The sequence below is a fragment of the Piliocolobus tephrosceles genome, chromosome 11 (genome assembly GCF_002776525.5).
Source record: "Piliocolobus tephrosceles isolate RC106 chromosome 11, ASM277652v3, whole genome shotgun sequence".
In the NCBI taxonomy this organism is placed as follows: Eukaryota; Metazoa; Chordata; class Mammalia; order Primates; family Cercopithecidae; genus Piliocolobus; species Piliocolobus tephrosceles.
The window spans coordinates 46,899,433-46,913,465 of NC_045444.1; the positions used below are offsets into that span (position 1 = coordinate 46,899,433).

Consider the following 14,033-nt stretch of genomic DNA (forward strand, 5'->3'; position numbering starts at 1 on the left):
TTATTTATTTTTTTATTCAAGTTCTCACAGTTACTTCTAATAAAACAAGTTGTGACTTGCAAATCCAACAGCCTGTAGGTGTCCTCAGGGAAATTAAAAACAAGGGATATGAAGAGCTGTAGAGCCCTGTGCCAGTGGTTAAGAGCACAGAGTAAAGCTTTATAATTATGTAGGTTTTTGCCTGTTCCTATTTATCATTGGTAATGTTCTCAAGGCTAAATGGCTGCTCAGCTATTTTAAATTGTGATTTAAAGAGAATTTAGGCCCTTTTGTGAAAAGGTCCTCTATCTCTTGAAATTTCAACTCTTTTTTCATAGAAGAGCTCTCTTCCTCCGTAGTGATTTCTTCTGATACAGTAAATGACTCAGATAATGGAGGGGCAGCCAACCCGTTAACTCATAAGATTTTAACTACTTCTCTTTCAAAACAACTTTACCATTTATGAATCTTGTGCAGCCTGTGACTTCTCTTACGTTATTGTCTTGTGTTTTAGGGGACCTTTTTGAGATTACTGAAAATATTTTTTTTCAAACTTTTCTAGTTAAGACCAGAAGATGGATACAAACTCTACCACTCTTTTGAAGAATCATTAGTACTACCTTATTATTTATTTATAAATCTGGTAGAGTAGAAGATACTTAAGGAAAATCTTGCATTCAAATACTCTGCCAGAGTTGTTTTTCCTGTTATTTAACAGTGTATAAAGGTTAACAAAGCAGAGCATTAGATAACATTTCTACATCTTTTATTAATAGTCTTTCTAATAAAATAACAGACATAAAGTGTCATACACTATTTTATGCATTTTCTAGTTTTCCTTCTGACCTCCTTCAAATAAATAATAAGTGGGCCTGTCCTCTTTTTTGGTTTATATATGATAGGAAAAACATGTACATCTTGTGCTATAAGGTGGTGCAATAATGCATATTGCTTTTCTCTATTGTTTTCTTTTCAAAAATGTAGTTTTTCTTCTGCTTTTTTTTTTTTTTTTTTTTGGTAAAACGATTTTGGCCTAATTGGCCATCCAAGGATGTACTAGTATCAGGGGACATTAAAAACAAGTCTTCAGGAATACAAACAATAGGGAAGGCATAGTTAGTCTTCATTTTTTCCTATAGATAATTATACAGTTGTTGCTTTTTTCCTCTTTATTATGATGTCTTTTCTAGCACTGTTGTCGAAAATTGGATTCAGTATCTTCCCTCTCCTGAAAATTTTCTTTCTGTCTCTTTATGTCTGGCTATCACCACTTTCTACTGGATGTTTTGAAAAATAATGGCGGGTGAACCATCTGCAACAAAATCACCTGAGGCACTGTGCTAATTAAAATGTAGATTCCGAGGTCCCATTTCAGGCCAACTGATTTGCAGTCACAGGTACCTGAATTGCTGCCCTCTTGTCTATTGTGCACATCCAGTTGGCCATCAAATCCTGTTAATTCTACTCTTGAAATGCCTGTTGAATCCACTCATCTTTATTTCCCCTGCGCTAGTTCAAACCCTCATCTTTTACCTGGAATACAGCAATAGTTGGCCTGTGGTGTAGCCTCACTTTGTCTCCCTTACTAGTTTGTAGTCTGTGCTGTTATCTGTTCTGTCTTTCTAAAATATGTCTATCATCTCCTTGAAAACCTGTCATTACTCCTTGTGTCAACATGTTAAGGACTAAATTTCTTAGAGTGACATTCGAGGTCTGCTGTAGTCTAGCCATAACTGAGTCTGCTGCATGTGGTTTATGCGGTCAGTGTACTCTACAGCTCTATGGGATGCCATTCCAATCATGGTCTTTACGTATGGTCTTCCCTAGGATTTTTGTAGTACAGCACAGTCATATGTGCCGACCCTGACTGTAGCTTATTTTGGCACCCTCACCTCTGTATCATCTCTGCACACGTGCTAGACTTGCATAAACAGAATACTCACTCCCATCACTAAATGCACCATACTAACGACTCCTCAGGGCCTCTGCTCTTTCAGAATGAATGTACTTTCCCCATTCATTCTCTACTTGTTGAAACTCTTCTCATCTTTTGGGAGCCGGTTTAAGTGTCAGATCCTCTGTGAAGCCTTCCACAATCCTTCTTATTTTAGTTCTTCCTTCTATTGAGCCTTTATCTTGTTTATACCTTTTGCTTAACAGTTTTCATATTCTTTTTAGGTAAAACTTTGAATGAAATGCATAAATCTCTAGTGAACCATTGGGTGAGGTCCTACAAATGATTATACCTGTGCTACCCAGACCTCTATGAAGATGTTCCCAGACCTTTTTTTTTAAACATTTATAATTGACCTTTTGGCTAATTATTTTCATGTGTGTCTGCCTCACTCAATTATAAGCTTTAATTGGAGAAAAAGGCAAAGACTATGACTGTTTTTCTGTTTCCCAGGGAGAAAAGGAGTGCCTACTGTGTGTTCAACACTGAACCAGTCTTGAACATTGTACCAATCAGGATACAGCTCAGTTAGTTCCTCCTTTAGAGACCCACAAAGCAGTAGTTAAACAAGTGTTGCCTGCCTCACAGTGTTCCAGGTGGCTTGTCACCATGACATTCCATCCAACTGGGAAAGAAAAAAAGGTGAAAGGGAAAACTTGTTATGGAAGTTACACCCATTTGCCAATGACTAGTACATAGTCACTTGACCACACAAGCTAAAAATCAGAAGTATTATTACTATAAGAGAAGGGGAGAATGGATATTGAGGAACAAATAACATCTTTTATATATGGTCTCACTTAAGTTTTACTTTTTACTGTATATATGGTTTCAATTTTTATTGTAACCCTACAAACTATGTATGATATGCAAACTGGTGTTCAGAGTTCAGTAAATGGCTAGGAAATTGCAGATCTTGGGTCTGAATTTAAAGCCTGTATTTTTTTTTCACTCTATTTAGTAAAGTGTTGAGGAAATATATAAACGTTATTGAATAAACAAAAGTCACAGTAATTTTCACAGTATTATTTGTAATCACATATTTTTCATATCACATATTTTTACAGTATCATATCATCTCTTTACTTCCAGGACACTCTATATAACTTTACTCCTTGCTTCTCACCATTCTGAAATGAAATGCCCTAGCAACTGGTTTGCAATCAAGGCTTAATTTGTAACATAAGAAAAAGCACCTACTCTTTTTAAATATATGATATCATTTATGAGCAAAAGTTTTTGTGCCCTGTATAGTTTGGTAATGCTATACAATTATAAAATTAAAGGAAACTCTATTATCCAAACTCTTTGTCTTAATAACAAAGAAAATCAAGGCTGCAGAACTTGCCTTTTCTTTCATTTCCACCCCTACTTGCTTTCAGGCATGGTGGGAAAAGCTTTAGCCTGATCTGTCATGTTTATAGTAACCATCATTGTTATGCTTAAGAATTGTCTCAGGTTTGTATGGTTGTCCTGATCAGGACAATCAACCTGAGCAATGCATAAGAAATGCATATAATCCTGGGCCTGTTTTAGTAAAGAATTGATATTAAATATTAAAAACATCCTTATCGCAGTGGGAAACCTGTTTGAAAAAGGATGACTGCCATTTGATAATTAAATAAAAGGAATGGGTAAGATCATTCCCACCTATATTTCAAAATCCTATTCAAATACCACCTACCTCTCAAAGCCTTTCCTAAACTTCATAAATAGATGAACTTTCCTCTCCAAACTCTATAGCCTTTTGGATATCTTAGAATAGTCACCTACTGTATGCTTCAAGTTACAGTTAATGGTACCTTCTTCGGAGGAGATTTCATGTCTGTTTTGTTCTCATGGCATCAGTGGTATCCAGCACACTTCTGCTCATAGTTGGCACAAAATATTTTATCAAATAAGCATATTAACCATAACACCCTGGGAGAGCACTTTGCAGCTGGCTTTAATGAACAATCCTTGAACTAACAATTTTAAAGATTTAATCTAGTTCATAACACAGCTTTATAGCTATAGATAAGTCATTTAAGCATTCTGAGCCTTATCAGTCAAACAGTAATATTAATATGTAATAGGAAATGAAGAATTGGTGAAAATATTTTGTGAAAGAAACATAACTTTTAAGATAGTACTATATCTGAATCCCTTGCTGTTCCCCATATGGTGCCTTACACATAATAAGCCAGCAAATACTTTGTTCTAATTGAATGGTAATGGGATATATTTTATTAAAATCAAAGCTTTGTTAGGGCTGAGAAGCTTTACCAAAGGAAGGGAAAATTATCTGTCTTGCTCATGCTGCCTCTCCTACTCCAGGACAGTTTCATTATTGAACCAAGGAATCAATGAAAGAGGAAGCAGGGATTTTCCTGGTGTTTCTTCATGGACAGGCACACCATGGTCAATCACTGGGCTGGAGAGGTGAGACAAGAACCTGCTGCCCTCAGTTTTGCTTGTCTGAACCACTGGTCTGGGTAGGAAAAAAGGAATTACTGCTAGAGGGACAACAGTGGGTAGATGAGAGTATCCACACTCCAGAAGAATTGCAGGGGACAAGATTGGGATGGTGATTTGCATTGAGCTAACCCTGCTACCTTCTGGGATTTCAGAATTTTTTTCTCATGTAATGGAAGGAAACCAGCAAACCAAATCCAGAAATAAAGCAAAACCCTAATTACGAGAGTGTTTTCAAGGGAGAGGTTGCTGTAGCAGTCTCCTGGGTTTGGAGAATGAGCTTAACCATGAGATTTAGGTGTGAGCATGTTTACTATAAATATAAAGCATTCTCCTGGAGTCTGGCAAATATTGCGGAAGGGGTACTGAAATGTAATTGAAATGTGGCTGCCTCTTAAATTAATTTTATACTTAACAAATGCTAAAAATAAATAAATAAACAAGTGGCTTTAAAGTTCAGGGTGTTAATATTTGAAATCTGTCCATTTTAATTAGCTGAGTCGCAGAGACTTTCCTTTTACTCTGGTCGGTGTTGCTGATCTAACACCTAATTCCCTTCTTGGTTGTGAAATAGGAATTAAAAGTATCATTTACTTATTTGTATCAACCTGGAACTTATTTCTTCAGCATACATTCTTATTTCAGGAAATAGGACGCATCTATGTGGAATTTACTCAGTAGCTCCTCTCTTAGTGACATTTGTGTAATCTAATGCAAGGACCTGAAGTGATGGCTCCACATGATTTACCTGCATATGATGCAGCTATTTTTAGTGCTACATTTACATTTTTAAAAACAAGAATGCATCTTGTTGATGGAGCAGACATGCATTTTTAACTCATGAACTCAAGAACTGTAGAACAAGGAAGTTTCTTAGAAATTGAGTCCAAACACCTTTTTGTACTGAAGAAAAGGAAACTTTGGTCCCAAAAGATTTAGTGGCCGTTAACTAAGGGTCAGTCAGTAATAGAACAAAGCAAGGAACTAGATGGATTTCCAGTTCAAGGCCCTTATTTGTCCCAGATCTAAAAGTACAGGTGTGGTTTACATTGACAATTTTTCATGACATGCAGTTTTTTACGGCTTTTTAACTTAGCCACTTAGCTACTTAAAACCTCTAACTTCTGTATTAGTATATTATAGTATATTATAGTCCCTGTGACTGCCTATACTTATTCTTTCCTCTTTGCATATTTATTTTTAATCTCATATATTTTTTGTAAGTAGCCTTAGTATGTTTCTGAATGAAGCAGTGTCTAAAATACTCAAAATGGTGCTTTTTATTAATGCTAATTGCTTATGTTTCCATATTGTCTATGTCTGGGCAGAGATCCTAGCAATGTTAATTATCCTAACAAGATTTCAACTTTTTCATCTGTCAGAGATAGCAGTAGAAACTAACTTCCTAAGTGGAATGCATAGAGTTGCCATTTCTTCAGTTTTTCAGAAAGTAATGACATTGTTATCCAAAACCCTGGAATTGTTTTTATTGAACCTGGTAAATTACTTAAAATGTATTTAGTGTCTTAAAATGAAAAACTTTGGCTGAAAGATTACTTGCATGTGGGTATTTAAAAGAACATTGTGATTTATGATCAGTTGATTTTTGGCAAGGGTGCCAAGGCTATTCAGTGGGAAAAGAATAACCCTTTCAACAAATAGTGCCAGGACAATCGGCTAACCTCATGCAAAATAATGAATCTGGACCCCTACCTCACACCTTATACAACATTAACCCACTATGGATCAAAGACTTTAATATAAATTATAAACTTATTAAAAAGAAACAGTTGAAAATCTTCATGACCCTAGATTAGGCAACAGTTCCTTAGATATGACACCAATAGTACAAACCACAAAAGAAAAAAATAGGTAAATTGGACTATATTAAAATTAAAGACATTGTGTGTCAGAGGACACTATCAAGAAGTAAAAAGGCATCTACAGAATGGGAGAAAATACTTACAAATTGTATTGGATAACAGTCTAGTTTCTAGAAAATATAAAGAACTTTTAAAATTTAACAATAAAAAGAGAAATAACCCACTTACTACAAGTGGACACAGAGTTTGAATGGATACATTGCCAGAGATACACAAATGGCCAATAAGCTCATGGAAAGATGCTCGTCATTAGGGAACTGCAAATCAAAACTTTGATAAGGTACCCCTTCACACCCACTAGGATGGCTGTAATTTTTTAAATGGACTATAAGAAGTATTGGTGTGGATGTGGAGAAACTGGAACCCTTATACATTGCTAGTGGAAATGTAGAATGGTACAGCTTCTGTGGAAACTGGCAGTTCCTCAAAAAGTTAAACATAGAATTACCATATGACTCAGCAGTTTCACTTCTAGGTGTATATCTGAAAATACTGAAAACATGTTCATACAAAAATGTATACACAGATGTGCACAGTAGCCTTATTCATAGTAGCCAAAAGGTGGAAACAACTCAAATGTCCATCAACTGAGGAATAAACAACATGTTGCATATCCATACAATGGAATATTATTTAGCCATAAAAAGGAGTCAAGTACTGTTACATGCTACATCATGGATGAGCCTCAGAAACATTATTCTTTCTGAAAGAAGCCAGACACAAAAAGCATGTATTATTCTATTTATATGCAGTGTCAAAAATAGGTAAATTCATAGAGACAAAAAAAAAAGATTAATGGTTACCAGGAGATGGGGGAAGAGGAGGATTGGGACTAACTTAATAGGTATGGACTGTTTTGGGGAGGGTGATTAAAATGTTCCAGAATTAGATGATGGTGATGATTGCACAACATAATGAATATTCTTAAAAATACCAAACAGTACACTTTAAAATAGTGGATTTTATACTATATGAATTGTATCTCAATTGAAAATGTGAAAATTTTAAAAGTGTGCCTAAAGATATAACAAAAGATGTTAGGACAGATTAGAGACTGAAATTTTGAAGAATTTTCAGAAATATGAAATAACTTGGTACCCAATATAACTGATAGAGAACTTTGTCTAGTCTGTGGCTTTTAGAGGATTAACAGAAAGGTCCTGTGTTGTGGTTTTTACAGTTGGACAGGAAGAATCGGAGTCATTAGTTAGCCTTCTGCTCAGAGCAAAGGAATGTCATTAAGAGATGTTATGCAAACTGAGATTATAAAACCAAATGACCTTCACTGAGCAAATCACCTGTATTCAGAAACAGCAGGGAAGTTAGAAAACTAATAGGTATTGGGGGTAGGACTGAAGGGATGTGATTTTTCTTTTTTAATGTATAATGCAACAGCAACTCTCCCTAGATTTTGTGCTAAAATAAGAACATTTTCACACATTTTAATTGCTCTGTGATAACAACAGTGTGAACTCCATCCACAAACATTTATTATCTATTTAATTTTGCTCTAATTTCAGTGTAGCAAGAATTCACATCATAAGTGGGAATAAGAGTCCATTTAGTAAAACGAAATCCCTTCCCACATTACTGATCCTATTGTACATTTCCATAATAAAGAATTTAAAACGGCCTTTTATATTTTCTCATTTTTAGGTTAAGTTTATAGATTACTATTCTCAAAGTAGCATCTTCCTGAACTGGAACCCCACTTGTTCCTTGAACATTAGAATAAGAATATTTAAAAATTGTAGAACTTAAGGTTTCATAAGATTTCTAGTCAGGATTTTAGATGAGACTTATGTTTAGTATTTGGTGCTATAATGTTTGTGGTAAACCTTATAGAACTATCTTTAAGGTGCATTTTTAAAATGAGATTTATGTAACTTAGTAATTATCTAAATTGTTCTCATTATTTTGCAGACCTATCATTTACTCCATCCTTTATAGTGATGCTACAGGACAAAGAGGAATGGATAAAAACATTGGCGAGCAACTCAATAAAGCATATGAAGCCTTCCGGCAGGCATGCATGGATAGAGATTCTGCAGTGAAAGAATTACAGCAAAAGGTGTGTGGTTCTGGTTTTGAAAGTTATTCTTTATCTTGGTACATGGAATTTTAGAGCCTTTTGCATCAAAAATGTTATATTGTCAGAAATTGCCCTGAAGAGCTATAATTACAGAAATGCAGGTATATATTAATGGATGAAATTTGAGGTTTTGGTTGTTGTTTTTTTAAAAATATTGCCACCCATAGTAAGAGTTGATTTGATGGGCTCCTTTTCAGGTGATTGTGGAAGATTGTGAATGTTGTCTTCCATAAATAATTTTATAATATCAATATTTATAAATAAGGAGGAAATAACTATAAAAACAGTTTTATGACAAAGTTAGAAGTATCACTGTCTCTGTTTATTTGGTTTTGGTAGTTTTTACGTTGTTATTTGGCTGGTAGGAAAACTTCAAATCTTAAAATATTCAAGAACAAAATTTGTTATTAATTTATAATACTCTTCCATTCTTTATAACAGTTAAAAGTAGACTATTTCAGTGAAATCTTTAATGACTTACTAAAAGTTTCAGCTTTTAAAATTATCCCTGTACACATAACATTTCTTTTTAGTACTTTTAGTTTCAGAAGAAAGTAAATCGGAGGAAAGACATATCCAGGCAAAACTTACTTAACCTCGTAGTTCTTAAGCACATGTCTGTTACTGGTTCATGATGAGATTTTCACTGATCTGCAGCAAAATGAGAAAAATAAGGCTAATTATTAAACTTCTCCTAATGCTACATTTATTTCATTTAAAATTCTGCCTTCTATTCTGATGTTATGCTCCATGTTTCCATATGGTCAAAGTAAAGAGCAGAATTTTATTAACATATACTTTTGTGAAATATGATGATAGGATCCTCTCCTTGTTTATTATCTTTACATAGTAGTGTTTCAGAAGTCTCTGATTTCACCTGCACGTTCTGTGATTCCCCAGAAAGATTCGTACAACTCAACATTCAATCATACTCATAGCTAAGATTTGTTACAGTGACATAGTAAAGATACATAGCCAGATTATTAATGGAAAAAGACATCAGGAGGAGTCTAGAGGAATCCATGTTTTTCAGCCTTCCCTATACACCTGTCCTTCAACTTAAAATTCAGTAACGTGTGCAGTACATCAGGAACTCCATTTTAGTTTCAGAGTTCGGGTTTTTGTTTTTTTAATTGAGGATTGATCACATTGGCACTCTCTTGTCAACCAAAATTCCAAACTCTCTCAAAAGGAAACATGTTCATCGTAAATCTCATTGTACGATCTTAAGTGGGCTGGCACAGCAGGCACACCATTATCATTTAGGAAAGGTTTTCAAAAGACAGGTTCTCAGATGCCAGCTGTATTAGTCCATTCTCACACTGCTATAAAGAACTACTTGATGGCCATGTGTGGTGGTTTGCGCCTGTAGTCCCAGCACTTTGGGAGGCTGAGGTAGGCGGATCACCTGAGGTCAGAGGTTTGAGAACAGCCTGACCAGTATGGTGAAACCCCATCTCTATTGAAAATACAAAATTAGCCAGGCATGGTGGCAAGTGCCTGTAATCCCAGCTGCTCGGGAGGCTAAGGCAGGAGAATCACTTGAACCTGGAGGCAGAAGTTGCAGTGAGCTGAGATTGCTCCATTGCACTCCAGCCTGGGCAACAAGAATGAAACTCCATCTCAAAAAAAAAAAAGAACTACCTGAGACTGGGTAATTTATGAAGAAAAGAGGTATAATTGACCTACAGTTCCACAAGCTTAACAGGCAGCATGACTGGGAGGCCTCAGGAAACTTACAATCATGGCGGAAGGCGAAGGAGAACCAAGCACCTTCTTCACAAGGTGGCAGGAGAGAGAGAGCGCAAGGTGGGGGAAGTGCCACACACTTTTAGCATCAAATCTCATGAGAACTCACTCACTATCACAAGAATAGCATGGGGAAAATCCACCTCCATGATCCGGTCACTTCCCACCAGGTCCCTCCCCCAACATTGGGAATTGCAGTTCAGCATGAGATTTGGGTGGGTACACAGAGCCAAACCACATCACTAGCCAAGGGTAAACTTGCACCTAAACTTTTCTGAAGATAACAGCCTCAGGCCTGCTATGTTAAATTACTTCTGCACAGGCAGTTGAAAGTGAGGGATCTTATGTTGGTTTTCTCGATTAAAAAAAAAATTACTAGCCTGTGAAACTCTGAAGTCTAATACGCTAATATTTTGGAAAAACTCTCGAACTTTGTTTTTCCTCTATCTCACACCACAACAATAATCATCAGCATAGAAAAAGAGAAAAGGAGAAGGTCAGAGAATTGAAGTATAGAATTTTGATTTTTTTTTCCCCTTTCAGGTTTAAGGCATAACCATTTTTATTAAAAAACAAAAACAAACACAAAAACTCTCAGCGTTTATTCTTCTTATTTTGTGATTAGGTTCATTAAGAAAACTTGACATTTGTCACCAAATGTATGTGTGTTTCTCCCCCCCCATATTAAGGAGTGGACACCAGCTAGATGTCCTCCAATTCATTTTCAACACCATCTACTCAGAGATAGCATCAGATCCCACAAGTAAAGGGCTCAGTCCCACAAGACCACCCTCTCCCCTCCCCAAGTTGCAAGTCCCGGCCTCCAGAACTTCTAACCGACTAGTTTCCAGTTGGAGTTCCCACAACCCCCGCTTTGCGTTTGATTAATTTGCTAGAGTGGCTCACAGAACTCAGGGGAACCAATACTTACTTTTACCAGTTTATTTTGAAGGATATTTTATAGGATATTAACATCCAAATGAAGAGACATAGGGTGAGGTCTGAAAGGGTCCCAAGTATGGGAGCTTCTGCCTTCGTGGAGTTGGAGTGCACTACCCTCCCAACACGTGGATGAGTTCTTCATCTTTCTGTCAGCTTCCACATGTTCAGCTCCCCAGAAGTTCCCTGAACCGTGTCCTTTGGGGCTTCTATGGAGACTTCATTGGTTGTCCATGATTGAAGTATGGACAACCAGTTCAAAATGTGATTGCACAAAAAGGGTATGATCTAAATCCAGCAAGTCCTGTCTGTTCAGATTCTTCTTGGTCATTCTGTGCAGCATTCCTTCCTCCAGAGCATGCAGCAGGACCCTCTCTGGAATGAAGGTCTGATGACCCATAGTCTAAATATTAGAGTCCTGTCTTCAGCAAGTGAGAGGAGGGCAGGAGAAGGTTAGAGAGAGAGAAAGACTGTTTCCTGAGGCCTGCTTCCAAGGCCTGAAGGACCGCAACATTATAACAAAAGACTGTAACAAGAGTTGTGGGAGTTATGAGCTAGGAACCATGGAAAAAAACCTAATCATAATGCCACAGCTAGCCATGTAATTATTAACTTCTTCCTTAAATACAGGAACTACACAATTTCCTTCTCCTTTCTAGTTGATAAATCTATAAAACTAGCTGTCATTCATAACTCCCTCCATTCTTCAGAAATCATCGTTATTCTTTGTGTGGCTCCTCTTGGTTTACAAAAAATACTCCATTATGGAATCCTTATGAATACTTTTGGACTGTAAGTCTTCATTAGGGGTGGATAGGAGGAAAGAGTGCACAGTATGAGAGAGGGCTTTCTAAAATTATTGAACTGAAGTTTAGAATCTGAATTTTTTTTTTCAGTTCAGGTTTAAGACATAACTACTTTTGTAGAAAACAAATAACTCAGTGTTTGTTCTTCTTAGACTCATTAAGAAACCACAACAATTTTATATTTCTTCTAGACGAGTACTAAGATATCTTTTGGATAAGACAGAAACAGGAATTCCTGTTAGCTCCTATTCTTTTTCCACTAGCCATTGGTAAGCAATTGAGAGTTGAACCCCCTATCTGCTGTGAAAGAAGCCTTTGCTCACATTAGCATATATTCCAAAGAAGAAAAAGGGAAAATTTTTTACATTTAGTTTTCAAAGCTAATATTTGTTAAGTACTCAAGAATGGATGAAGAAAAAATGTAGAATATATATTGTTATATGCTAAATTCAAAATATTCTGGTAGATTTATTGAAGAAACATTTATTGAGTACCTCCTAAGTACTGGGCCCTTAATGAAGTTTTGAGAATACTGAAATAAATAAATTATCGTTTATATCATTAAGAAACTTTAAAAAGTTCAAATAAATCATAAATAAAATAGATATTTTACTATATAATAGAATAAAAAAGAAAAGAAGACGGTAGTTATTACTATAGTGTATGATGTGCTACAGTAGAGATCAGTATAGGAAAATACATGAGCACAGAGAAGAGATACTTGGTCTGTGAGAATCAGGTAATAAGCTCAATGTGAGTCCATACTTGAGCTAAGATTAGGAAGAGTTTAGCAAACTGGGGAAGAAGCAGGAGGAGCACTATATATTTAGAAAAACTCAGAAGTGAGAGAGTGTATGATATATTTCGTGTACCACAAGGAATCATATAGCTTCAAAAAGAATGATGGGAAGTTCCAGGAAAAGAACCTGTAAAGACAGATGAGTATGACTAAGTAGTTTGTACTATATCCTCTTTCAGTCAAAAGTTACTGAAGGATTAATATCTGCTTTGGAATAGTCTTCTTGACAGTGGGATAGAGATAGATAGTATACAGAGCAATGTGAAATTGAGCTCAACAAATATAAATTAAGAACCTATTTCATACTAACCAAAGTTCTAAGAGCAAACAATATAATATAACCGGCAACTATCTAGTTGTACTTTATGCACTTTAATATATGTATTGATATAAAATTATGTAATTATATGATGCATAAAATATATATTAATATACATACATACTAAGTGTATGCACATATATGTTATACCTGAATTTTTGAAAAAAGTGAATGGCAGTCATTTCAAGCAATCAAAATTAGGACATAAATTAAGCATTAGAGGTGAATTGGGGAAAATATTTAAGGTTTATTTAGGAGTCAAAATGGAAAACAGGGGCACCTGAATACAGGCCACATCTGAGGCCTGGTACCCTCTCAGATGGTATCCTGGTGTCGGAATAGATTACTGGATTAATGGTGGTGCTGATGACTGAAACAAAGGATGGATAAGAGGGTACAAATTTGGGGTGGGGAAATAAGATCTATAATTAGATTTTAGTTAATATTTTTAGTTACCTGTGAGGCTTACAGGTAAAAATGCCAATGGGTGGTTGTAAGTGTGAATCTAGGCCTAGAAAAAGTTCTGAATTGGAAAATGTAGATATGGAAGTAATGGATTTTGTTGTATCCTTAAATGTGGATAACATCTCCCAGTTAAGAGTGCATAGGTTGAAGGAATATTTGAAGGATAGAAGTGGGAGAGGGAGAAGGAAGGGGAGAAGATCAGTTTCTTGGCCTCTGGAGATTCAGAACATAGGTTAAGCAATTTGAGAGGCATAGGAAGAGAACTTGGAGAATACCAATATTTTAAAGAATAGGCATAGAGAGGGAAAATCATTAAGGAAACTAATAAAAACCACTCTACAAGGTAAGAAACAAATGATAGAAAAAGAGTGTAATATCATAGAAGCCATTAGAAAAGAGCTTCAAGAAGGAAGCACTAGTTAGCAGTACCAGATATTCAAGAAATCTAATAAGATGACAACTGGCGAAGCCAGTTGCATTTGGCTATGTGGAGGTTACTGACCTTTTTGAAGGCAGTTAAGTCGAGTGGGGAGGGCAGATTGTAGTAGGCTGAGGAGAATTAGGGAATGAAGAAGTAAAGACAATATAAACCAC

General features: G+C 35.9%; 1 protein-coding gene across 5 annotated transcripts in view; it reads left to right on the top strand.

Annotated features, from left to right (window-relative positions):
- Positions 1-14,033, top strand: part of TANK (TRAF family member associated NFKB activator) — a 106,853-nt gene that overhangs the window by 41,034 nt on the left and 51,786 nt on the right. For 3 of the 5 annotated variants that reach the window (XM_023217360.3, XM_026454096.1, XM_023217361.1), the window contains exon 2: positions 8,194-8,341. In XM_023217360.3, coding sequence (XP_023073128.1) covers positions 8,243-8,341 — 99 coding nt within the window. In that variant the 5' untranslated portion in view covers positions 8,194-8,242. Of the gene's footprint in view, positions 1-4,249; positions 4,355-8,193; positions 8,342-14,033 lie in introns of all 5 variants that reach the window. The other 2 variants (XM_023217362.3, XM_023217363.1) reach the window with 1 other exon arrangement.